The 26,529-nt window shown below is 36.5% G+C and overlaps 2 protein-coding genes across 7 annotated transcripts in view; one reads left to right on the plus strand and one right to left on the minus strand.

Annotated features, from left to right (window-relative positions):
• LOC128237078 (SWI/SNF-related matrix-associated actin-dependent regulator of chromatin subfamily A containing DEAD/H box 1B-like) overlaps positions 1-15,522 on the minus strand; it is a 34,466-nt gene extending 18,944 nt beyond the window's left edge. Inside the window, exons 1-13 of one of the 2 annotated variants that reach the window (XM_052952276.1) lie at positions 15,447-15,478; positions 14,859-15,123; positions 14,385-14,443; positions 13,897-14,090; positions 13,358-13,517; positions 12,677-12,864; positions 10,858-11,011; positions 10,287-10,422; positions 9,234-9,375; positions 8,959-9,026; positions 3,476-3,619; positions 2,844-3,058; positions 1,761-1,851 (exon numbers count right to left, since the gene is read on the minus strand). In XM_052952276.1, the coding sequence (XP_052808236.1) occupies positions 1,761-1,851; positions 2,844-3,058; positions 3,476-3,619; positions 8,959-9,026; positions 9,234-9,375; positions 10,287-10,422; positions 10,858-11,011; positions 12,677-12,864; positions 13,358-13,517; positions 13,897-14,089 (1,491 nt within the window). In that variant the 5' untranslated portion in view covers position 14,090; positions 14,385-14,443; positions 14,859-15,123; positions 15,447-15,478. Of the gene's footprint in view, positions 1-1,760; positions 1,852-2,843; positions 3,059-3,475; positions 3,620-8,958; positions 9,027-9,233; positions 9,376-10,286; positions 10,423-10,857; positions 11,012-12,676; positions 12,865-13,357; positions 13,518-13,896; positions 14,091-14,384; positions 14,444-14,858; positions 15,124-15,446 lie in introns of both variants that reach the window. The other variant, XM_052952277.1, reaches the window with a different exon arrangement.
• A 272-nt stretch (positions 15,523-15,794) lies between these two features.
• The window catches only part of LOC128237080 (tubby protein-like), a 53,436-nt gene continuing 42,701 nt past the window's right edge, over positions 15,795-26,529 (plus strand). For 2 of the 5 annotated variants that reach the window (XM_052952286.1, XM_052952285.1), the window contains exons 1-2: positions 15,795-15,914; positions 23,701-23,764. The gene's annotated coding sequence lies outside the window, so the exon portion shown is untranslated. Of the gene's footprint in view, positions 15,915-23,700; positions 23,765-24,490; positions 24,507-26,529 lie in introns of those variants that run through there. The other 3 variants (XM_052952281.1, XM_052952283.1, XM_052952284.1) reach the window with 3 other exon arrangements.

Here is a 26,529-nt window from a genome sequence, read left to right on the forward strand (position 1 = left end):
AAAGCTAATTGCTCTGCTATTCAGGGCTCAAGCCATGTGCTCAATGTTTGTTTATTCAATCAATGAATATAAGCACATGTCAAAATTAATTAACGCCCAAAGTGACAAGTAATTATTGATCAGTTTCTAACCAGCAACTGCGTCTAATAGCAGCAGTCAAACTCTATGACGTCATTTAAACTCCGCCCATTATGTAAATTAACGGATAAAGTCAGCAGTTTTTGACAACAACGATGGCTATGAAAATCAACAATGCTAAAATAGCAATATCAACATTGATATTTTGTTTATTTCATTTAAATATATTTTATTTATTAGCTAAAATAAAAAGAAAGATATTTAAGTTTTTAATGCGAACAGAACATAATCATTCTACAAAAGTTGTCTGAAATGCGGAGGAAACGCTTACTTCCTGACAAATTTAATCGAAGTGAAAGGAGAACTGTCGGATATAGTTAACTCATTGTCTGTGTACAGTACAGTAGGGTTCTACATGTTGTATTTTATACCTTTGAATAGCTTTGCCATTAATTTTTAAAGAACAATTATAAAAATATTGGCAATATGAACATCCATATATTTTTGTTGTTATTTCTGAAACTTGAAAGTGAAACTGAAAGTTGAAAAGAGAAAAATGTCATTGCACAATCGCTGGTGCATATCGGATTTGACAAAGATGCATTGGATAACAGAACTTACAGTACACGCATAACTCTTTCCATTAAATAAATGATATGTTCAGAAAATATTTTTCTCTTTTTTTCTCGTAATACCTTTTTGAAAACTTTATTAGTTAATGAACTTTTGATGACTACACTAATATAAGTATGACTATAATTTATTATTGACACATTGTTCAGATTGGGGAGCATTTATTGAAACTGTATGAGCATGCTAGATTAGATGATCGGACTCGTTGCGGAATCGTAATTAAACTTCCAAAAATTATTCTGAATGAGTGAAATTTTTAAGTGTTTAAGTTTGGGCTAGTGAAATTGGTTTCGGGCCAGTAAAATTTCCTATCTGGTAGCCCAAATGGGCTAGTGGATTCAAAGCCGAATTTCGTACACTGACTGTGTCAGACTCACCATTTCATCTGCCAGTATGCTGTTAAGCTCCTACTGTGTCAGACTCACCATTTCATCTGCCAGTATGCCATAAAGCTCCTACTGTGTCAGACTCACCATTTCATCTGCCAGTATGCCGTTAAGCTCCTACTGTGTGACACTCACCATTTCATCTGCCAGTATGCCGTTAAGCTCCTGCTATGTGACACTCACCATTTCATCTGCCAGTATGCCGTTAAGCTCCTGCTATGTGACACTCACCATTTCATCTGCCAGTATGCCGTTAAGCTCCTGCTATGTGACACTCACCATTTCATCTGCCAGTATGCCGTTAAGCTCCTGCTGTGTGACACTCACCATTTCATCTGCCAGTATGCCGTTAAGCTCCTGCTATGTGACACTCACCATTTCATCTGCCAGTATGCCGTTAAGCTCCTGCTATGTGACACTCACCATTTCATCTGCCAGTATGCCATTAAGCTCCTGCTGTGTCAGACTCACCATTTCATCTGCCAGTATGCCGTTAAGCTCCTACTGTGTGACACTCACCATTTCATCTGCCAGTATGCCGTTAAGCTCCTGCTATGTGACACTCACCATTTCGTCTGCCAGTATGCCGTTAAGCTCCTGCTATGTGACACTCACCATTTCGTCTGCCAGTATGCCGTTAAGCTCCTGCTATGTGACACTCACCATTTCGTCTGCCAGTATGCCGTTAAGCTCCTGCTGATGCATGATCCTAAGCCAGTTGAGCCCAACAATCTGGAAAGGCTTCAGGGACAGTCTGGAAATACAGACAGCATACACAACTGAGAAATGTTAAAAAAATGCAATTAGAAAGGGCTATAACTCTTACAATATGAAAGTTGGAGTTATAACTTGTCACAAAAGAGCACATTGTTACTGTGAATAAGTGTTCATGAAAGGGTCACATAAGGAACATTTTTGTGAAAATATTTCAAAATCAGGCCAGTGGTAAGAAGATTATGAATTGTTTCAATACAGACATCAGTGAAAATTCACAATGAGATGAAGGAATTTGATATATGGTCAACTAAGGAACATTTCTATAAAATTATTTTAAAATCAAGCAGATTCTGAGGATAAGATTTTTGTTATAGCTTTTATAGCCTCGCATCCTTGCAGCCATGTATTTTTCGGAATTGACATGGGTTGAAGGAATTATAAACAGGGCCATCTAAGGAACATTTCTGTGGAATTCTTTTGAAAATGAGACAGAGATTTCCGAGAAGAAGATTTTCAAAGTTATTCCTTTATGTTGCCATGGCAACCAGAGTTCTACAAGTTACCAATTATGAAAGAAACATACCTGTGAAGTTGGTTAAAATTGTTTCAGTGGTTTAGGTAGAGAAGTTGTTTGACAAAAAATGTTGGCAACGGTCGAATGAAGAACAATCACCCTACCACAATATCTCATGCTGAGCACTTTGTGCTCATGTGAGCTAAAATCTGAACAATTATATATATATATATATATATATATATATATATATATATATTCGCCTTAAATATATAAACAGTAACAATATTTCCTTTACAGTGCAACAAGAGCTAGGTGTTAATTTCAATAACATATAACTGTCCCATGGTGTTCTTCGCTCTTGTCATGTTTGATTGTAATCAACTCCATTACACAAAGCATTTCATTGAGGTTTAAAAGATGACATTTATGATGAATGGTGACAAAATGGCAGCTTATTCAGACACAAAAACCCCCAGAACAAGTCATCAAGAGAACACAACAAAATAACCTACTCCGGGTTTAGTGTTTTGGGTTGTATGGTGATCTGCGTTGTGTCGTCAACCTGTGTGTTGGAGTGAATGATATCAGAAACGACCTTCTGCATGTTGGAGGCGATATCCTCGCACTTCTTCATAAGGCGCACGATGACTTGACGGATCTTAATCACCTCTCGACAGCCGCTGATCAGGTCGTAACTCAGACCCTTTACCGTGAGGAATGTCTCAAGCTAAGGACAGATATACAGTCAATTACTGGTGATGTTAGAACACAGAGACAGTTATCACATATGATGCTTGATCTGAATTGAATTTGTTACATCTTTGGGTTGAAAGCAGATTGTGAAGTTTGTAGTTACTTATTCAGGTGGCTGAACTTGCTATTTTCATAATGTTTTTTAACATGAACAAAGGTAAATATATGTAACATAATTAATACATATACTATACTTTAAAACTTATAAACAAATGTAACAGGGTGTTACATAAAGTGGCAACAAAATTGACTTGCAAATGAACGTGCTTTTAATAGTGACCCTTAAGTGCCTCAACAAAATAATATATGTGGTTCATTACATTAACATTAAAATGCTCAATTACCCTACTTTTAAAGTAATATAAACTCAGACAAATGCCAATGCTGTTACCATGTTCTCCCATGTTTTTAACGGCCGATGGCTGACAATGAGCTCGGACTTCTTTTTGGAGCAGCCAGGTGTGGCCATCAGTTCCTCCAGTGTAGCCTCTTCAAAGAACTTAAGGATCACACTCTTACCAGAGTCTCCCTCCTCCTGAAGTAAACAGAAACATTGGGTGAGTGCTAGAGGCAGAATAGATTAAACAGAAGCATAGCGTGTGTTAGAGGCAGAATAGATTAAACAGAAACATTGGGTCAGTGCTAGCAGAATAGATTAAACAGAAACATTGAGTCAGTGCTAGAGGCAGAATAGCTTAAACAGAAACATTGGGTCAGTGCTAGAGGCAGAATAGCTTAAACAGAAACATTGGGTCAGTGCTAGAGGCAGAATAGCTTAAACAGAAACATTGGGTCAGTGCTAGAGGCAGAATAGCTTAAACAGAAACATTGGGTCAGTGCTAGAGGCAGAATAGCTTAAACAGAAACATTGGGTCAGTCATAGCTAAAGAACTTCAGCGAACACGTTATATATTACCTTTTTGGATGTGTTCGCTGAAGAGAACGCCGTATCCAAACCCTACCAGAATTCGTGACATTTTTATGTCACGCTGTTATTTCACTTGTATGCATTGTACAGACAAAATAACTGTATCCTCAGGTAAATGAAGTAAAATGTAGTTCACAAACACATTTTCAAAACCAAAAAAACGCTTTAAAGATAGTTGATTTAGCATTTTAATAAATCCTATTACAAGCATTCCTTATCAAGGTCATAGTTGTGTTCAAATTTAATCACGTGACACCAAGATTTTCAGAAAATACCCATGTGACCTACATTTGACCTCACAAATGTAGTGATTATATTGCTGTTATTTTTTCTATTCCGAATAATTATTAAATAACTAATAACAAATTTGGAATAAATAAATTGTTTTTACTTATCAAAAGGTATTTTCAGCCTTACTGAAATTGGATTCAACTAAATGAACAATGTGAATCTGATGCTATAAATAGAATCCATCGACGTCATCATGGTCATGTGACCGCATTGCATCATCACACTCAATTGATTCTGGTTGACTTTACTATGGGGGTTACGCCATAACTTTAATGTGTTGTAAACATCAAAAAAATAAATATCAACATTAAAGTTATGGAAACCAGAACTAGGTCAGTCAGAGCTAGGGCAGAATAACTTAAACAGAAACGTTGGGTCAGTGCTTGAAGCAGAATGACCTTAACAGGAACATTTGGGTCAGTGCTAGAAGCAGAGTTACTTTAACAGAAACATTGGGTCAGTGCTTGAAGCAGAGTAACTTTAACAGAAACATTGGGTCAGTGCTAGAAGCAGAGTTACTTTAACAGAAACATTGGGTCAGTGCTTGAGGCAGAATAACCTTAACAGGAACATTTGGGTCAGTGCTTGAAGCAGAATGACCTTAACAGGAACATTTGGGTCAGTGCTAGAAGCAGAAAAGCTTAAACAGAAACATTGGGTGAGTGCTAGAGGCAGAAAAGCTTAAACAGAAACATTGGGTCAGAGCTAAATGAAGAATAACTTTAACAGAAACATTGGGTCAGTGCTAAAGGCAGAATAACTTAAACAGAAACATTGGGTAAGTGCTAGAGGCAGAATAGCTTAAACAGAAACATTGGGTCAGTGCTAGAGGCAGAATAGCTTAAACAGAAACATTGGGTCAGTGCTAAAGGCAGAATTGCTTAAACAGAAACATTGGGTCAGTGCTAGAAGCAGAGTAACTTTAAATGGAAACATTGGGTCAGTGCTAGAGGCAGAATAACTTTAAACAGAAACATTGGGTCAGTGCTAGAGGCAGAATAACTTAAACAGAAACATTGGGTCAGTGCTAGAAGCAGAGTATCTTTAACAGAAAGATTTGGGTCAGTGCTAGAAGCAGAGTAACTTTAAATGGAAACATTGGGTCAGTGCTAGAAGCAGAATAACTTTAAACAGAAACATTGGGTCAGTGCTAGAAGCAGAGTAACTTTAACAGAAAGATTTGGGTCAGTGCTAGAAGCAGAGTAACTTTAAATGGAAACATTGGGTCAGTGCTAGAAGCAGAGTAACTTTAACAGAAACATTGGGTCAGTGCTTGAAGCAGAATAACCTTTACAGGAACATTTGGGTCAGTGCTAGAAGCAGAAAAGCTTAAACAGAAACATTGGGTCAGTGCTAAAGGCAGAATAACTTAAACAGAAACATTGGGTCAGTGCTAAAGGCAGAATAACTTAAACAGAAACATTGGGTCAGTGCTAAAGGCAGAATAACTTAAACAGAAACATTGGGTCAGTGCTAAAGGCAGAATAACTTAAACAGAAACATTGGGTCAGTGCTAGAAGCAAAATAACTTACACAGTGCTAGAGGCAGAATAGCTTAAACAGAAACATTGGGTCAGTGCTAGAAGCAGAATAACTTACACAGAAACATTGGGTCAGTTCTAGAAGCAAAATAACTTACACAGAAACATTGGGTCAGTTCTAGAAGCAAAATAACTTAAACAGAAACATTGGGTCAGTTCTAGAAGCAAAATAACTTACACAGAAACATTGGGTCAGTTCTAGAAGCAGTATAACTTACACAGAAACATTGGGTCAGTGCTAGAGGCAGAATAACTTACACAGAAACATTGGGTCAGTGCTAAAGGCAGAATAACTTAAACAGAAACATTGGGTCAATGCTAGAGGCAGAATAGCTTAAACAGAAACATTGGGTCAGTGCTAGAAACAAAACCACTTAAACAGAAAGATTGGATAGATTAAACAGAAACATTGGGTCAGTGCTAGAAACAGAATAACTTAAACAGAAGCAAAAAAAAAAGACACCACTGGCCGGTCTAATAACTTGTCACTGTTGACTGGCAAGATATTAGTACTGTAGGAAATTAATTAGATTAGAAAATCATTTGCTATTGTTCTCATTGTTTTATTGCTGGTCTACTGGTGCATGTAGAACAATTATTATATTTCTTAATGAACAACAACCTAGAAATATTTTCACCATTATTACATAAATAAACAACAGCCGTCGTAAGACAGTGAGTTCGACTACGCTGCTTTGACTTAGAATACAATAACAATGTAATAATACCAAGTTTGGTCTCTTTATGTCAAACCTAACTAAAATTATTCGATACATAAGGTGACTTTGATGCTGCCCTCCCACCAAGCCCGCCCAAACAATGACGCAAGTCATTTAAATAACTTGATTTCCCATTATGAAAATGTGGTTAAGAATATACAAATATGCCTTTCAAAGGAAATTAAAAAAAAACAATAAAAAAACAAAGAAAACAAGAGCTGTCACAGTATGTGACGAATGCCCCCGATTGTGACATTGACCTATGAACAAGGTCAGTACATGAAAAGTTGATCTTGCCTTTACATATCAAATACATATGGCAAGTTATTTTGAATTGCCTCTAAACATAAAAAAATACCACCCATAGTTGACAACCGACACTGTTATGTCCTTATATATGCAGCATTCCATTGTGAATAAACACCCAAGTGTGACCTTGACCTTTGAGATAGGGACACGGGTCTGTCATGCGACACGTCGTCTTGGTATGTGGAACACATGTGGCAAGTTATTTTAAAATCTGTCCATACAAGGGAAAGTTACAGCCCGGACACGACAACTTATACTCTATGTCCTTATATGCAGCACTCCATTGTGAATAAACACCTAAGTGTGACCTTGACCTTAGAGGTAGGGACACGGGTCTTGCACGCGACACGTCGTCTTGGTATGTGGAACACATGTGGCAAGTTATTTTAAAATCTGTCGATACAAGGGAAAGTTACAGCCCGGACACGACAACCTATACTCTATGTCCTTATATGCAGCACTCCATTGTGAATAAACACTAAGTGTGACCTTGACCTTAGAGGTAGGGACACGGGTCGTTCACGCGACACATTGTTTTGGTATGTGGAACACATGTGGCAAGTTATTTTAAAATCTGTCCATACATGGGTAAGTTACAGCCCAGACACGACAACCTATACTCTATGTCCTATATGCAGCACTCCATTGTGAAAAAACACTAAGTGTGACCTTGACCTTTGAGGTAGGGGCACGGGTCTTGCATGCGACACGTCGTCTTGGTATGTGGAACACATGTGGCAAGTTATTTTAAAATCTGTCCATACAAGGGAAAGTTACAGCCCAGACACGACAACCTATACTCTATGTCCTATATGCAGCACTCCATTGTGAAAAAAGACTAAGTGTGACCTTGACCTTTGAGGTAGGGACACGGGTCTTGCACACGACACGTCGTCTTGGTATGTGGAACACATGTGGCAAGTTATTTTAAAATCTGTCCATACAAGGGAAAGTTACAGAGCCGGACGGACGGACGGACGGATGGACAGTGCGATTTTAATATGCCCACCTTTGGGGGCATAAAAAATCAAGGGCCATAATTTGTATTTAGGCTTAAAACGGAGTTATGTTTCTTGTTGAAAGATGGTCGTAAATAATTTTGAATTTTGTTAAGTACATTTAATGAACGTTATAGAAGTTTTTTTTATTAAAATCCCAACTTGCCCTTTACTTTTACTTGCCTAAAACTTTAACCTAAGTCAATCAGAGCCAATAACTTGTATTTAGGATATGGAGTTATGTAACCTCATTGGGTGATGGTCCTGAACAATTGTGTGAAGTATTAAGTCAATTGAATGAAGGGTATAGAAGTTATTAAACAATATCCCAACCTGCCCTAAAACTTTAACTTAAGTTCCATAGTCAATCAGGGGCCATAATTTGTATAAAAGATAATATGGAGTTATCTAACCTCAATATGTGATGGCTCTGAACATCTGTGTGAAGTATTAAGTCAATTGAATGAATGGTATTGGAGTTTTAAGTGAAAATCCCAACTTGCCCTAAAACTTTAACCTGCCCTAAAACTTTAACCTAAGTCAATCAGGGGCCATAACTTGTATTTAGGATAATATGGAGTTATGTAACCTCTTTGTGTGATGGTCCTGAACAACTGTGTGAAGTATTAAGTCAATTGAACAAAGGATATAGAAGTTATTAATAAATATTCCAACTTGCCCTAAAACTTTAATCTAAGTTCCATAGTCAATCAGGGGCCATAATCTGTTTAAAGAATAATATGGAGTTATCTAACCTCATCATGTGATGGCCCTGAACAACTGCATGAAGTATTAAGTCAATTGAATGTAGGGTATTGGACTTATAAGTGAAAATCCCAACTTGCCCTAAAACTTTAACCGGACGCCGACGCCGACGCTGGGGCGAGTAGTATAGCCCACCTATTCTTCTAATAGTCAAGCTAAAAATATCTTAAATTATAATTCTGCGCAGAATTCATTTTTAATGCCAAATAAATATAATTGAAATTAAAATTGTCACTGTAGTTTTATCTAAGCTATACAAGTTTTAACAGCAATGTGCTTCCTGTATATGCCAGTATATCAGAGAGAAAAAGTGGTGTAGGTACCTCTATGCTGTCATCGCTCTCCTCTCCGCCGCTGTAGTCCTCATCTTCATCATCATCTAGATCTTCCTCTGAATTACACACACAAACAAATGGTTCGATGAAAGCACCACAAGAATATATCAGGCAATGTGTCATATAAAATCTGATGTTCTATGGATAAGAATCAAACAGTGAACTACCAAGATATAGATCCAATGTGTATATTCATTGACAATTATCATATTAATTATATGTCTGAATTCAAGAACCATGCAGCTGCCTGGTGAAGACAGTACCTCTAGTTTTGGAGAGGGAGGCTGCTGCCTTCGCGCGGACTTTGTTCTCTGTGGTGATAGATTTTAATGTTGTTGTGGAGCTCAAGGTCACCGTAGCGTCACCCACATTCCAGTTGAGGTCTGCCAATGTGCGGTGTATCTCCTAAATGGACATTGGAAAATGTTTAAGGCTGGTCTTATTTCATAAAATTATCATTTTTCTTTCAAGTACAAACATTGTCAAAGATAATGTTTTTATAAAAAACAAGAGCTGTCACAGTATGTGACGAACGCCCCCGATTGTGACATTGACCTATGAACAAGGTCAGTACATGAAAGGTTGATCTTGCCTTTACATATCAAATACATATGGCAAGTTATTTTAAATTGCCTCTAAACATAAAAAATACCACCCATACTGGACAACCGACACTGTTATGTCCTTATAAGCAGCATTCCATTGTGAATAAACACTAAGTGTGACCTTGAACTTAGAGGTAGGGACATGGGTCTTGCACGTGACATGTCGTCTTGGTATGTCGGACACATGTGGCAAGTCATTTTAAAATCTGTCCATACAAGAGAAGTTACAGCCTGGACACGACAACCTATACTCTATGTCCTTATATATGCAGCATTCCATTGTGAATAAACACCCAAGTGTGACCTTGACCTTAGAGATAGGGACAGGGGTCTGTCATGCCACACGTCGTCTTGGTATGTGGAACACATGTGGCAAGTCATTTTAAAATCTGTCCATACAAGGGAAATGTACAGCCCGGACACGAGTTATAGAGCCGGACACACGGACGGACGGATGGACGACAGACGAAGCGATTTTAATATGCCCACCTTTGGGGGCATAAAAAAATGTGATACAAAATCTAATTTAATTTTAATTAAAATGGTATGATTACCAAAAATATTGTTTTTAGAATACACTCACAGAAAAACAACTACTTTATTGCATAAATCAATCAATTCAACAATTAATGAACAGAGCTTATCACAAACACATTACAGATTGTATTTATACTAATAAATCAATTAATAACTAATTAAGCATCAACAGACCGTTTTTGATTTATTGGAAAAGCAGCCTGAGAGAAAGTTGATTTTTTTCTTCTGATCAGCGGTCGGGGGAGGTAACTCCTCTTGGTCAACATCGTACACCACCGTTACATCTGATCTCTGAGACTCCAGACTGTACCTGTGAAATGATAATGGAAACTGTTTATACTACTATATAGTGTACCAGTGACTTAGAATTTTTTTGTTCTAGATGAGATTATATCTTATCATCAGATTAATCTATAGTGGGCTCTTTGGTAATCTTTTGGGACTGGCATGACAAAATCAGAATTTTAGAGGAGATAAATTTTAAAGTTTACTAGATATAAACATATAGAATATTTATTTCAACAGTTCATTATTTTATCTATAATTTTTACTTCAGTAAAATATACCCTGTTGGTTTTAACTAAGAATTTAAGGAAGTAATGTTATTAGTCGCAATTAATTCCATGTACTATCATGTCAGTGATCTGAAGATTCAAAGTGGTGAGAAAAAAAAATAAGAATAACCAAAACTACATTACCCCATTGTTGATGAATCAGAAATAATTGTTGACAAAGTAAAGCATACCCAACAGTAGACTGCGATGCATTCTGGGATGTCTCCTCTCCACTGTCAGATGAGATTTGCCGTATCCGTTTCCGAGGCTGGGTCACAACATCAGGGGAGGTGCTCTCCTGGCTTGCGGGCCGGATACGCTTGAATTGCTTCTTCTTGCCACGACCTGTGGAGCATGGAGAGTAATAACGACCGCTGAGCATTGTAAGATAAACCAGGCATAAAAGTGACTTTTGTTGCAACTTTAACTGCAATGAAAACCATTCCCCCAAAATTATCATTGAAGAAATGGATACAGTGTTCATGAAAATTTTTCAGACTGCCTCTTTTTTTCATTTACGATTTCTGTGCTGATAAAGCCACGTAAGCTCACAATCATTTTAGTCAACAAATAAAGCCTGTCTCACACAGAACACACCGCTTATACGGTTGGCCACCCGTGTAAACCGTACATACAACCAAACCAACCGTGGCCTTATCCGAGTTACACTTGGGCCATTCGAGTGTATCCGTGAAAGCTGTGTATGATTTTTAAAACTTTTAAAAAACTGGCACGGGTGCCATGTCCGTGTATGATCGTATTAGCGATCGTACAAGACCGCGAGAGACCGTGTGAGACCGTATATACAACCGCACATGAAGTCCACTCCACGAGTGAGCTCAACCGTGACAATATCGTATATAAATCGTATGGAATCGTGTGAAACCGTTCCCAAGTCCTACATCCAACACCCGGATTAACACTCGAATGCCACACGATCACCGTACGATTCACACGAGTGTACACACGGTTTTATACGATCGCCATACGACCAATACGGTTTCATACGATCGCCATACGACCAATACGGTTCAAGTACGAATTATACATGGTCAAGTACGACCAGACACGGTCTCTACGTCTGTACAAAGCTCGTGTATGATCATACAGCACTCGAACACAACAGAAAACACAACTACCTGCTTCCACCTTGAAACAACAGAGTACTTGCTACATAATGCCTCCAAAGAAGAAGAAGGTCCCCAAAAGAATCCCCACCATGGAAGATTCTACCAGCGAGAATACAAAAAGGGCCACAAAGGCCCTCCGACCACTTCAACCTGTTGACCCTGTCGACCCTGATGAGCTGGAGGACCCGCTGGCTCTACCTGACGAGATACTCAGAGATTCAGACTCGGATGCCAGCTCAATGGGCCATCTCAATGTCTATCAGTCTTATCATGATTTCTAATTCCCTTATTCTGTCATCTGCCATTTTTATAACTTCTCTGTTGAAAGTTTGAAAAATTTATGAAGCCAAGCCATCAAAACGAGTCAATTTATATCAAAACATACACAAATGTGTGATAATTGGAGCATAACTCAAACAAAAGTCGGTGGGACCGTATGTAAACCCTGTAAATGTCCAGTTAATCGAGTAAAAGTCGTGTTTAATCGTACTAGGCCGTAACAGACCGTACTAGACCGTACTTGGAACCCTACAACAATCGTATGAAAATCGTTTGCAAATCGTGTTCAAACCGTGACAAACCTTGCTTGACCGAGTATATCCGTGCTTTGTTCGTACATACTCGTGCTACATTCGAGTCTAAATCGTACTAACTCATGCCCAGGCACGGTTGGAGCTCAATACTCGTACCAGTCAACCTGTGTATAACCGAGTATACCGTATTGGAACCGTGTGCCCAACCGTGTTCTGTGGGAGACAGGCTTAAGTTGCAACACTTTGTAGGAGACCTCATACTTCCTATACACAGGCCTTAACCAATGAAAACATCTATTTGAGCAGTTTTATCAGCATGAGTATAATACACGAGGTCCAGGTCATACCAAGATCAATGAGGACATCTATGGCCTTCTCCACATTTCCATCCGCTTCCATGAGGGCCTGGCGCACGTCCTCCTCTGGCAGACTAGGGAACATCGGCCGTAGACTCGCGAGGTTTACCGCAGTATCTGCGACCTCCGACACATCCTCGTCAGAGTCAGATGGGAACCTTGCCAGTTGCCGCCGATTACTGGAGTATAGGTAAGGTATTTTTAATATGTTCCTGTTTTCAATAGATATCAACAATATGATCAATAAGAGTTGTTCAAGGTACAGCACACGCCACTATTCAATGCAATTCATGATGTATTTGCTGAGATATTTGCAAATATTTGACACTGACCTGGACACAACACAGACACAAACACCAGGGCGCGTATTATAGCTCTCATACGCTTTGAATATTCAAAATAGAAATTAATTCTTGGAATACCCACCCACTTAGAAGTATTCAAATACTATCTTTAAATGAAACAAGAAGAGGATTGAAATACACATGCTAACACAAGAAAAAATATATCACAATGCACAATGTAGTTCATGATAGAATTCAAGTTCAGATTTTTCATTAAATATCAATCTTTTTTTACAAGGAACAGGCATGCTTAATTCAATGAACATTCGAAAGGTTCAGTATCTAGTTAAAATTAAGCAAAATTTATCTACTGAAACATTTCAAATACCTGGTGGAAGCTCCATTTGTTATGGTCCCATTCTCCTTCGAGAGCCAGGGAGAGGCAGGTTTTTCTGGTGTGCCGTTGTGTCGATCCATTAATCTGGGTCTTGTAGTGAATATAGGAGAATCAGGGCTGGAGACAGGCGATATCAGCCGACCTTTGCTGTCTACAAACATTTACAAGAGATCCATTTAATTTTCTACAGTGTTAAGCATAACAAAAAATGAAATATCTCAATATTAATGACTGTCAGAACAATACTTGATTCAAGTATTAAAAACAAGAACACTGACACTTCCCCTAAATTTTGAAAAAATCCCAAATACTAGCCCTTAGCCCAAGATAACATTTCGAAAGTACTACAATGCAGTGATGCTTGTAATTTTTGAATTAAACAAGCCATACAAAAAAAATGAAATTAATTCAGCAAGGGCTTATAACAACTTATTTGTTTTTCTCCATGTTTCAAATTGGGTTATAGTTTATTTGCTACTAAAATATTTGCCATAAGCAATTAGACAAAACCAGCCAGTATCATCAGTTACCAGGTGTAGTGTTAATGCTGAGTGGTGTTTTGTCAGGAGTAGAGGGGGGCTGTGTGCTGATCTGGGAGGGAGAGGCAGTCTCCTGTGAGGACAATGAGATCTCTTGAGAGCTGTCCGAGCCAGATGCCGACTTCTCTTTCTTCACAAATCGGTACTGCAGTAGAGAGGTAAGCCGTTTTGTCGGCTGACTCATTCTGAAAATGCAAAGTTGTCACTCAAACAAAAAAGTGCAGTGTAGAAATGATACATATTTAAACTATACATATCATAAATGGCTTCACGGTCATTATACTACTTAGGGGCATCATAGAATTGTGGCGGTGCGTGCTCAGTATTTATTCCATAATCTGCAAGAAAACAAATGCACCTTATTTACATTATGATGTAAAATAAAAAAGCAGATCAACGCCATCTTCATTTTGCATTATTCAATTCAATCAATATACTCAAAAATTTTAAATGACATTCAGCTTCTAAGAATAACTTACTCTTCAACTGTGAACGACGTCTTAGATTACAACAACCATTTACTTCAAGATTTTAAACACTGAAAACAGAAATAATTACAGAATTCAGATAAACATGAAATGAGTTTACATAATTTAACTCAAGGTTAGTTGTATTGTCTTAGTAAAAAAAATCAACTATATGAATAAAAAAAGTTGAAATTTAAGTAAACTAACAATGTTCTTATTCCAAAACTATGAAAAGGCCAGAAAAGGGTTACCATTTAATAAATACATGTTGATGTAAATTTGATGAAAAAGAGAAAGTATTTAAATCATTTGTTGTTAAAAATTCTCTTTCTCACTAAATTGAATTTTCTCACTTTGAAAACCACCCCTGGACTTGCAATGCAAAAGGGTGAGTCATGTCAACGTAATTGCTACGCGTGATAAAGACATTTAGGGATTAGAAGAATCTCATTTTTGAAGTGTATAATTTTAGACTAAGTTATGCACCAATAAATTGTAGCCACGCCCCCCTCCAGGTCCTGGGAATAATGGGGACTTTGACTTTCCATCAAGCCAAGCCGGGGTAAAATCCCCGCCTGGTGAGGACAAACTGCTAGTAAAATCCCTGCCAAATGCCCAGCACCTGAGGCACCCTAGGTAAGGCCTATTCCCCGCTATTTTTGGCGGGAAGACAAAGCTACCGCATTCGACCGGCACTGCGGGGCCTCCTGGAAGGTAAAAACACAGCCCATTTCCCCGGCTATCCCCGGACCTGGGGGGGCCGTGGTTACAATTGACTGGTGCATTAGTGACACTGATTCCATGATTTGCCAATTAACAGTTATGAATTATGATACACAAAAAGGGCTTCATTAAATGGGTATCTCACATCTTTTGGTAAGGTTATTTGCATCTAGTAGAAGATCTAGGTGTTAAATGAATGAGTTAGGCTAAGAAAGTTACTAAATTCATTGATTTAGATAAATTGATCATCATTGCTATTTCGTCAGTTTACAGATCAGCAGAATTTAGCAAACAATTTATTTCACGCTCACATGTATCGAATGCATGTTGTTTTACATAATCCTTTATTACCTGAAAATCGTCTACCGGATTTTTGTTGATCTAGTTTTTAAAGAGCACCTAAGAGGAGATAATTGTAAGGTTAAACACCACTATTGTTTTCAACCAAATGTAATAAAAGTGCTAGTAGAGTGCAACCATGCGATAATGTTGCGGAGCGCGGCAATACTTAGTTTCGAATAATACATACATACAGTTCAAAGAAGTTAAACAATTGCGCACATAAACTTGTTAATGCATTAAAATAAAATAAACTTCAATAACTTTAAGAAATAATGTCATTCTAACTTAAACTATAAATTCGAAAAAAACGAACAAAAGTGTATATGGTGCTTTGCATTGCGGCTTATGATTGGACGCTTAAAATAATACCATCCAATCAAAATTACTATAGCAAACACACGCATTTAGCAGAAATAGTTCTTGTCTCTGCCTGCAACTCTGCCATCAAAACTTTGGGTTTCATCCAAATCAAAACACGTAAGTCGTATGGTAATTGTATTGTAATATATCAGAGCAGCATTTAGGGCAATGGCATCATAGAATTTGTTTAACCGGCGAACGGTATCTTAGCTGAAACAAGCATTGTTTACATTACCAACCGTCATGATCGTGCACACATCCACAGTGACTTGATGACAAAGGCTCATTAAAGTCATAATAAATCAGTTCAACTAGCCAAAATTATATTTTACACACACTTGAACATGTATATAATACATTGCCTTAAACATAAAATGAGATTTGACAAAATTCAAAAGTATCCTATACTGTATTCACAGGCATCTGAATCATTGTTTGTCATTAAAATATTGTTTAAAACCATTTTGGGTACATACAATGAGATAAACAACACATCTGAAGATATTTAGTGTCTTTGATATACAAAAAAGAAACAAGATATGTAACTCAAACTTACCCGATTTCACGGTAGAGTCCAGTTTTATGTAAATTTCACAACCAACCTATAAACAATCCATTTTTAAATAAGTGACATGGAAAGAAGAGTCAATTACCTTTAAAATGGTGTGCGATATGTTGGTATAACTATATTGTCTTTAGACAAACAAGCATAATTCAATGTCAAATTCTCATGTTTTTCTTTAGTCGGAAAGAGTACAGCAAATTAAAATCTTCAATTTTCCCCGTGTAAACAGCACTGAACACAGACCTATTAAAGTTATTTTATGCTTCAGTGTACAGCTACAAACAAAATACCTGGCTCATAGATGCATGGGCCGGTTATTTTTACGTTTACACGGTATCACAAACGCTAGTCAGACATTGTTCTGTCAAAATGGTGTAGTACCCAGCTGGCCTTCATCGATTAGCGAAAGCGGCCTAAGGACAAGAACCATCGGAAAACTTTTGAATGTACCAGTTGTTATATATTATTTGAAATAAAATTTCAATGGATTATGATGGTTACAGTAAATTGCTCTTATTCTGTTTTCCCTGCCCTTTATATTTATTTTACACATCCACTTCTGAGAAAATATTTGTTTTGCATGAAGTTTTTAGTTTACCAAAAGAGTCCTATTTGCCCATGCATTTCAGAATATGACTTGCTCTTGATGGTAATGTTTGATTATAAATATCATGACTGAATAATGGCATTTTATTTTGATAAAGCATTGACATTGTTTAATACTTTTTAACATCCGAAACAAACTATGTTATTATTTAAAGATTTTCGAAATTCCCAAAATGGCACCAGCTATTATTAACCACCAATACAAAATATATAATCATATGCTATATTGTATTGGTCACGACACTGCATGACGTCAGAAGTCATGGTTAAGAACTGTTTTAAGATGAATGACAAACAATGTTTATTATTAACAAGTCAAGACAATATTTATTTGGTGTTTACACACACATATACACAAATAGATAACTGGTAAGAACTTTATGCAACTAACAATGTAGATAAGGATAAAAACGACTAACTTCTGAAAAAGAAATAATTATTTCTTGCATAAATCTAATCAGACACAGGGTTCCGCTGCGGGGTCATAAAATTGGACAATATGGCATGCTTCCATTCTATTTCACACAAGTATTTTGTATATATGTAACACATATTACATTTAAATTGTATTGACACTTATTTATGACATTATGTTGTATAAATAATTTAAATAACTTTAGAATATAAGATAATAATGTTACCTTGCATTTAATATTGCGCTGATTGAAGTATGACTGTGACTTTGTTTCAATATTGCAACATCAAAGTTACATCAATGTTGAAACATAATGTTGTTTTAACGTCCCCACATTTATTTCATACAGTTTTGTATTTTCACTTTAAGGGAATGTTGGCGCGGCCATTGATAGGTCGTTTTGGCTAAAAGGGAAAATATATTAACATAATTCATATAATGTTCAACTTCTTGTCAAACCTTTTATTCAACAAACCTATCAACATATTTATTAATGGCACTAAATCAAAATCGCTTCATTTAATATTTGAAGGGGATTTTTTTATCCTGGGTTGAGCAAAATTTTGAACACATGAAACTATTTAGGGGGCCGAATCCTTACAAAATAACAAAAGCTGGTGCCATATGATAAACCTACATAGAAAATTCACAAACTTACTATTACTATTTAGTATTAAATATTTAGATAACACAACAGAGAATGATCTACATGTATGCTAAATATACTCATGATTATGTCTTTTAGATGTATTTAGTTGAACCCTGTACCCATACAATATTATTCCACTCTTACAGTATGTCCTTCACACTTCAGAATATGACATGTGATTCTTAGAATGACCAAAATATTGTTTTCTGTTATAAGAAGAGAACATTGACTGAGTTTAAATAATGTCAAAAACATAAGATGCATATATTTCGGGTTTAACCTAATGTTAATGTTGTGTTTGTATGGCCAACATTTGACCAAGTGGGCAAATATACCCCTGGGGTATTTTTTGGACATTTTTATATAGCAAGTGTTTCCTCCCTCTAATTTTAAAATAGAGTTTGCCTCTCAGATTGGGAGAAATGTATCATTTTGATGCCCAGAAATGAACAAGAATTAATTAGTTTAAATAGACTGAAAAGATAAAGGAATGTGAGAGTTTCTTTTTAAAAACATAAAATTAGGACTCTGGTTTTCACATTTGGGGGAAAAAGTATGTTTTAGAGTTTGGAATTGGGTCCCAAATTGGTCTGGCAAAACACACGTGTGATAGCACTTCAGAATAATGAATGTTTAAATAGAATTTCAATAGTTTGTGCTGAATTATATATTTAATAATCATAATGATAAAGCTACTGTGACTAACATTGTTTTTAAAAAGTACTAGGTTGTGTAAGCTTATTTATACTCGCACTTGGGCCTTGCCCATTTGGCAAGTGCTCCAATAAGATTGTTAGTCATTTTAGGTTTTAGAGCATAGTGCACAGACAGAAAGTAATCCTGGTTAGAGCTAGCCTGGTTCTTCAGTGCACCAGTGTTTAGGCACTATCACAAGGGACCGCCATTTAACGTCCCTCCCCGAACATGATTAGTATTGTTCTTAGTGATGAAGGGGGGTCCAATCAAACCTGGATTGACATTCAAGTGTGTTACCACTAGATCACCGATCCACCACGATTGTACTACTAGTTTTACCTCAGTGATATACAGTTGTAGTAATTCAAAAACTTCTGTGAAATTTGCAAATGCTTTAAAAAATAGTTGTTAGACTGTCAGACTGTCAGCTAAAGTGAGTGTGATATCAAACACACATTGGGCAAATTAACCCCACGTCCAGACGGGATTATTAAGCCCCGTAGGTATTTGTGCTTATACATGAGGACAAATTTCATCATATAATCATGACAAAAGTTATTAAACATAACTAAGGCCAGAGTTTTTTTATTTTTCGTTTTACGGGATTTTTTTCAAAAATAAGCACCAGGAGGAGGGAATAAAAAATAGAAAAAGATGTCGAAAAATGAGCGTCGAGAAAAAAGAATAAAAATAAGATGGATTTTCCATATATTTTTTTATTTTTTTTTATACAATGCATGTTTTGAAGTTGTGCACACTTGTTTTGTACTCCATACTGCCTGTTGTATAATAGTGTTGCGCCACAGCTGTTAGATGGCATCATTTTAAAAATTACAACTTCTTCAAATATATTTGTAGTGTCCATACTTTCAGAAAGTCCAAAATTTCTCAAGTTATCTAAGTTATGTATTTCTTAACAAGAATAATGCCAAAATGTTCCAAGTTTGTAGAAAATAAAATGACAGCCGCAGCATAAATGTTATTCATTTTAAATCTTTGTAAAATTATCAAACATTTCGCCAAAAATCCAAAGTTATTAAAATAATTATAGAAAACTAAAAATGCGGCTTGTCTCAATGAAAACCTTAACAAGAACGCCATCTCCCAGCAATTTTTCATGGATTTGGCCATAAACTGGCTGAAAATTGGCCGGGTCGTGGTTTCTGGCCAGTGTCTAAACAGAGCGTCCCATATTTGGCCAAGAAACGGCCAGAAAACAGCCTTTGACCTGACATTTTTGACACATCTACACACAGAAATATTTAAGTGATATTATGCTTCGATATAAAGAAAATACAATTCCGTTCAAATATCACAAAAAAACGCCACGATTATATGAACAACAGTATCAGTCTTCAAACTAAATCCACTTTAAAATTTCGTAAAAGGCAGCCATATTCCTTACAAGCGCTTAGATGATGATATTAAGCAAGTTTCAAGTTTTATTTTCATCATGGCAATTTTAATAATATGCATGTGATATCACAAAACAATGAAACATATTTCAGTGAACTTTATAAGCAGTAATCGCCGGCTTCCGCCATCTTGGAAACTGTGCGCAATAATATTTTGTTGTTGTGAAATTAGCGTTAGCTTAAATAACACTAAATTTTATTTTCTATCGGAGATCGAAGCAACGGGCGGCGGAAAAAATAAAAATAAAGTTAGGAATTTGAATCTTTTTCTTTTTTGTGTTTTGCCATATTTAGGTACGGCGCTCCCGTAAAACGAAAAATAAAAAAACTCTGGCCTAAGCTTTGTATGTGAGGTTCTTTCCTCTAGATATCTGCAGTTTGTACTCATTTAGTGACCGAAAAATTAGCATAAGCTGGAAGCAGAACTGGAATTGTACAACAATCTTGGTTTTGTTATGATATTTATAATAAGTTAATGTTTATATATTCAGATTTGAAGGTAATCATTTTATTACTATATATACTGATTATGATATTTGAGTGTTCGGATTGTTCATTTTGTTTTCCATGACTGCTGATTGGATTGATTTCAAACTGATCAGGAATGTAATTCAACTTAGTTGTATCAGACAGTCAAGTGATACAACTCTAGGTTGGATACAATTCAGGTAATAGCTTCAGACTGTGTTCAAATATGAAATAAATTAGGAAATAAAAATACTTTGCATTCAAGCCTCCTTTATGTATCTCAGTAAAAACCAAGTTTCCCTTGCATTAAGATCGATTTTCAGTCTTAATTCAATGAATGTTCTCAGGGGAAACAGCATTTAAGTTAATATAATTTCTAAGAAAAGTTTAATTCAATTAATGGCCATTTTAGAGCATTTTAATGTAGAATTTTATTGGAAGTTTAACATGCCAGCAGCATACACAGTATCGACATTTGGAATAAACATCATAAAGGTTTTAAGAGCATAAGTGCATCAGATTACAGATATATGTATAATATACTCTACTATGGAAACTATTGGTCTTTTTGAATGTTTAGACAATTTGCCTAAATTTGCCAATTCTGTGACTTATTCAATTACTTTGTAGCATGATACGTAAGTGCCTTGGTATGGGTCTAATGTATTAACTTAATGATTGTTACTTTGATGTACACTTGATACTCATGGTATTGTTCATCAATTTTGTGTTTTGGATGTTCATTTACATGTACACAAGCTTGATGGCCTTGTATAAGTCAAGATTTGCCAGATGAAGTCAACATTATCGTACAGATTCTCTAGTTACGGCATTGTCCCAACAAAATGTCTGCATATGTTTTGCGTTGTGGTTGCTTGAGGTAGACTTGTATTTTTATTTTGTATTTCGAAACTGTGAAACTGTACAGGCAGTAGGTGAGAGGATTTTAAAATCTAATTAGGATCCTGATGATTATCTGCTTGTCTATCACCAGTGGAACAGTTGCGTGTTTCTGCCTTAATTCTTAGGTTTACACAATCCTATTTAGAAGAGATCTTTTTGAGATCTGTCCGTAAATGATATTGATTTAGATACAATTCTACTTCCCATTTTCTGTATCTTTAAATGCTAACACTTAACCAAAGTTCTAATGCATCACTTAGGGTTTTATTGATTTTCGAAAAGATGCATGAGAGGTTTCAAATTTCACTTTTTGTTTTCTTAAACTGTCAGGGCTTTTTCTGCCCATTTTGGGAAAAAGACCCTAGACATTTTGGGAAATTTTGCTTCGTGAAAATACCGAAATTGGGAAATTTTACAGTTAAACGAAAAAGCTGTCTAGCCTCCTGCGAATTAGGAAATTATTTAATATTAGTTTATTTTCCCTTTAAAAGACCCAAAAAATATCAATCCTTGGGTTGTAAATATTTTTTCTGAAGATTGGGAAAAATATCTTATATTTTGCTTTGGGAATGGGTCCGATAGTCGGACCCGTGGGTACTATAGAAAAAGCCCTGACTGTACAATATTGACTTCACCTTTTTATCTTTAGTCCCATAGGAATTGCAAGATAAGCAACATTTGTTAACAGACATTTTATTTGTCATAAATTAAATTGGGAAATTTTCCTTCCCTGCTTCCTATCAGACCATTTTACACTCCTTTTTTTATGCCCCGCTTCGAAGAAGTTGGGTATATTGCTTTGCACATGTCGGTCGGTCGGTCAGTCAGTCGGTCCGTCGGTAGACCAAAGCTTGTCGGAGTGATAACTCAACAATTCCTGGATGTATGGTCATCAAACTTCACATGAAGATAGGGCCTGACCAGAAGATGACCCGTATTGATTTTAGGGGCCATCGGGTCAAAGGTCAAGGTCACAGTGACCTTCAATGGTAAAAGGATTTTAAAGCTTGTCCGAGTGATTTATCAACAATGCCTAGACCTATGGTCATCAAAGTTGACATGGAGGCTGGGCCTGACCAGTAGATGACCCCTGTTGATTTAAAGGGTCATCGTGTCAAAGGGACAAGGTCACAGTGAGCTTGAATGATAAAAGGTTGTCATATTGGTAATTTGACAATGCATGCACCTTTGTACCTCAATTTTGACTTGGAGGTTAGGTCTGGCCAGTAGATGACCCCCTATTGATATTGGGGGTCATCGGACCAAAGATCAAGGTCACATTGACCTTGAATGGTACAAAGTTGCCCGATTGATTACTCGACAATGCCTGCACTCATGGCACTCAAACTTGACTTGGAGGTTCGGCCTGACCAGTAGATGACCCCTATTTATTTTAGGGGTCAAAGGTCAAAGTCACGGTGACCTTGAAGCCATCTCAACCATTCATGGACTTATGGTCATCAAACTTGACATGAAGGTTGGGCCTGACCAATAGATGACCCGTGTTGATTTTGGGTTTCATCGGTCAAAGTTCAAGGTCACAGTGACTTTTAACAGGAAAAGGTTAACAAAGCTTCTCCCAGTGACAACTCAACAAAGCCTGGACCTATGATCATCAAACTTGACATTAAGGCTTGGCCTGACCAGTAGATGACCCCTATTGATTTAAGGGGTCAACGGGTCAAATGTCAAGGTCACAGTGATCTTTAATGCTGAAGGTTGTCTGTGCAAAAACTAGACACTACCTGCACCCATGGCCCTCAAACTTGACTTGGAGGTCCATGCATATTTCATTTAATTGTCCAAATAATCCTGACAACATGACGCTCAGTGGGTGCATAATGTTGGGCACACATCTCTTGTTTATTGAAAAGTTACCCAAAACAACTTATTTCTGAAAAAAAGAGATATATGAATGATTGCAAGAAAGTGCAGCAAGTCAATATTACTGAAATTTACATCTTTGAGTTAGTCTTTATCAAATGTTGTTGTTTTTTTACAAATTAATGTGATATATAAGATAAATGATATTTTTCCATATAGTATAGTATAGAAATAAGAAAAAAAAATCCATTTTGAAAATGCATGTGTTAGAACTGTGGATGAGTGATAATGTAGGATGAAATGGCTGCATATTGATCTGTTATCCAACAGATATTGTAACACTTGATGATTTTTACTTGCAGTTGCTGCTGGTTCAGCTGATTGTGCTGTTTTGTCAGGATTCGCTAACATTGTTTTCAATCTCAGGTAAGAAAATTCATCTCACTAAAGAGTTATGTTCAAGATGCAATTGGACCATTATTTTAAAGTGATGGGGATTATTGTGTTGAAGAAACAAGTATGCAATATGGAAGAAAAATCTTTAATAAATTTTAGATAAAAGAAAATGGTACTGTTGCAAATTGAATTAGTTCACATGCATATAATGCTCAAAACATATTGAGCTACACATGAACATATAATGTTGAAAAGTTGTTGTTGTTTTCCATGAGAAACCACTTTTGGCCTCAGTCTTCAGGTTTATTTTCAATGATTACTGTCTGCGTGTCCTACATGGACAAGATTTAGTCACCCAGTCATGTGCATATAGAGAGAGTTCCTTCTTAATCAGAAAGTGGTAGAGATTTTTTGGCATGGTTCCTGCAATCATGATTTTTGAAATAAAATATTTTTAAATGTGTTAATAAACTTATAATTTATTTAACATTCTCAGTCAAAAATGGAAATAAATGTAATAACCTGAAGGATTAATCATTGCTTTGAACTGAAGACAAAAAGAAGCCATGATTTTGTATGGGAAAAGGTGTTCAAAATTGAGTCTCTGCTCGTAACATGATCTGTGTAAGCTTTGTTCCATGCAGAAAATTGAGATCTGTGCCAAAATTTGGTAGGGTATAAAGATATTTAACACAATTGACTAATTAAAATAACCTGAATAGCCAGTGGTTATAGTGTTGACCTGTTAGGATTATAAAAGACTCAAGGAAAGGTATTGAAGATAATTAAAATATTACAAAGTTACAAGAATTTTTCATGATAGCCTTCGGATGCCAGTACCTGCTCAATAGATTATAAACTGTATACTGGAAATTGTTCTCCAGCACAACTTCAAAACTTAAATAAAAGAAAATTACATTTGGGTTTTATCTTTATAATTATTTTTTTGTAGTCGAGTAAATGAGTAGAGTGAATAATTTATTCATTGAAGCGTACTTCGTATTTTTTAATATATCAATTCATAGAATGGGACAAATTATAGTTTCACATGCTGCGTATAGGTTGAAGGGCCGCTTGTGTCCAGTATGTCGTTTCTTCAATAACTGAAATAGCATTTGTCCAATCATCACCAGAATGTGTATGGGCATAATTAATATCTGTGACATGTTTGTAAATCAGCCATATTGCCTGAGTCACTCAGGAGTTATAACCCCTTTATTATTGAAATGACCTTAAATTGTTGTATTATGAATTTAAAAGCCTTTGGTAGTCATCTCTAAATTAAGTTAGAATGTGTGCGGGCAGAATAACTCCGTCAGCCATGTCACCTCAGTCACTCAAGAGTTATGACCCATTAATGGGCAAAAAACTGTATTTTACCGTGTCTGCTCCTCATATTTTGCGACACTGCATGCTTTTGTTTATTATGTAATTTAAAATGCATTATACTGCTAAGTATACATATCGAGGGCTCAACGCAACACTATTGTAACAGCAATTTTTACAGAATTTAGCTTTTTGGCATTTTTGAGTGTATTTTGTTGTATTATCTTTGAAATGTTTGATAAATGCTATAAGGTATCATTTTTCATACAATGACATTTTGTAGGAAACTGATGTACTAAATTGCAATTAAATGATATCGGTGTCATTGTGAACTGTTTCATTCCTTCTAAAAGTTTTAAAAAGGTCTGCCCACGTCAGTTTGCTGCAAAATGTCAGATGGACCTCACCACGTGCTGCCACAAGTTAGAGTGTATTTAAATGCCATGAGTGGAATCAGTTAGAAGAAATTGCAAATTCCACATTTACATCTAGATACTGTCATGATATCCCATTGTCCGATACCTGGTGGGCACTACTGTGCTATCCTCTGCTGTGTACTGTTGGCATTTTGGCGAGAAAATCTAATGTAATCACAAATAATTAATGAGGCAGTTTAAACCTCTCCAAAAATCTGGCTCTCTCATATGCTTAGACTCACATACTAATGTTTTCCCCGTAGAAAATTGTTCTTGCGAAAGCTCAAATTTAAATGGAGGAGGCTGTTCATTACACTTTTCAAACCAGACACTTACACCACAAGCCTGCGGAGACAACTGACAATACAGCGTAATTGGAGAGTATTTTACTGTAACATGCGATTTTATTGGTAGAAGATTTGTCTCCCCTGCTTCATGTATATTTATATTAATGAGATTTTGTCAGTCATTTTTCCCATGGTACATGGTGAAACTGAAGAATGTACCGTGGATACCGTCAATGACGTTTCCTTTACCTGTCTGTTGTAAAGCAATGATACACAGTAAAACACTTTCTTGGTTTCACCAGTACTGAATACTGGAAATTTCCAAAAACTACCCTTTAATGCCGAACCATGATGATGATGCAAAGTGGATTCTTTCCTTCAACATTCCGCAATAACAGGTTCTATCCGTTGCTGATGCGTAAATTCTCTGGAAAAATGGTGACAAAAGTGGGTGTTGCTCAGCAAAGTTTTTTTTTTTTCATATAATCTTTTGGTGGTTAAGATGTCTTTATGTCAAAGAATGACCAAGTATCATATCAAAAACATTCTTACAAAGTTGCTGTTTGTCCAAACAATTTCCCAGCAACATTCCATTTTTCAATCTAAATATGACAGAAAGATTCCGCATTGGGGCCGGACAGTACCGGCAGATGCGGAATGATGACGGAGAGAATCCGCTATCATGCCTCATGACTGTGCAAACGCAAGGCAAAGGAGCAACTGGTGCCATATTGTTGCATCTTTCGGTACGATGCAGCCAGGGCTT

Source organism: Mya arenaria, chromosome 6, assembly GCF_026914265.1.
Source record: "Mya arenaria isolate MELC-2E11 chromosome 6, ASM2691426v1".
In the NCBI taxonomy this organism is placed as follows: Eukaryota; Metazoa; Mollusca; class Bivalvia; order Myida; family Myidae; genus Mya; species Mya arenaria.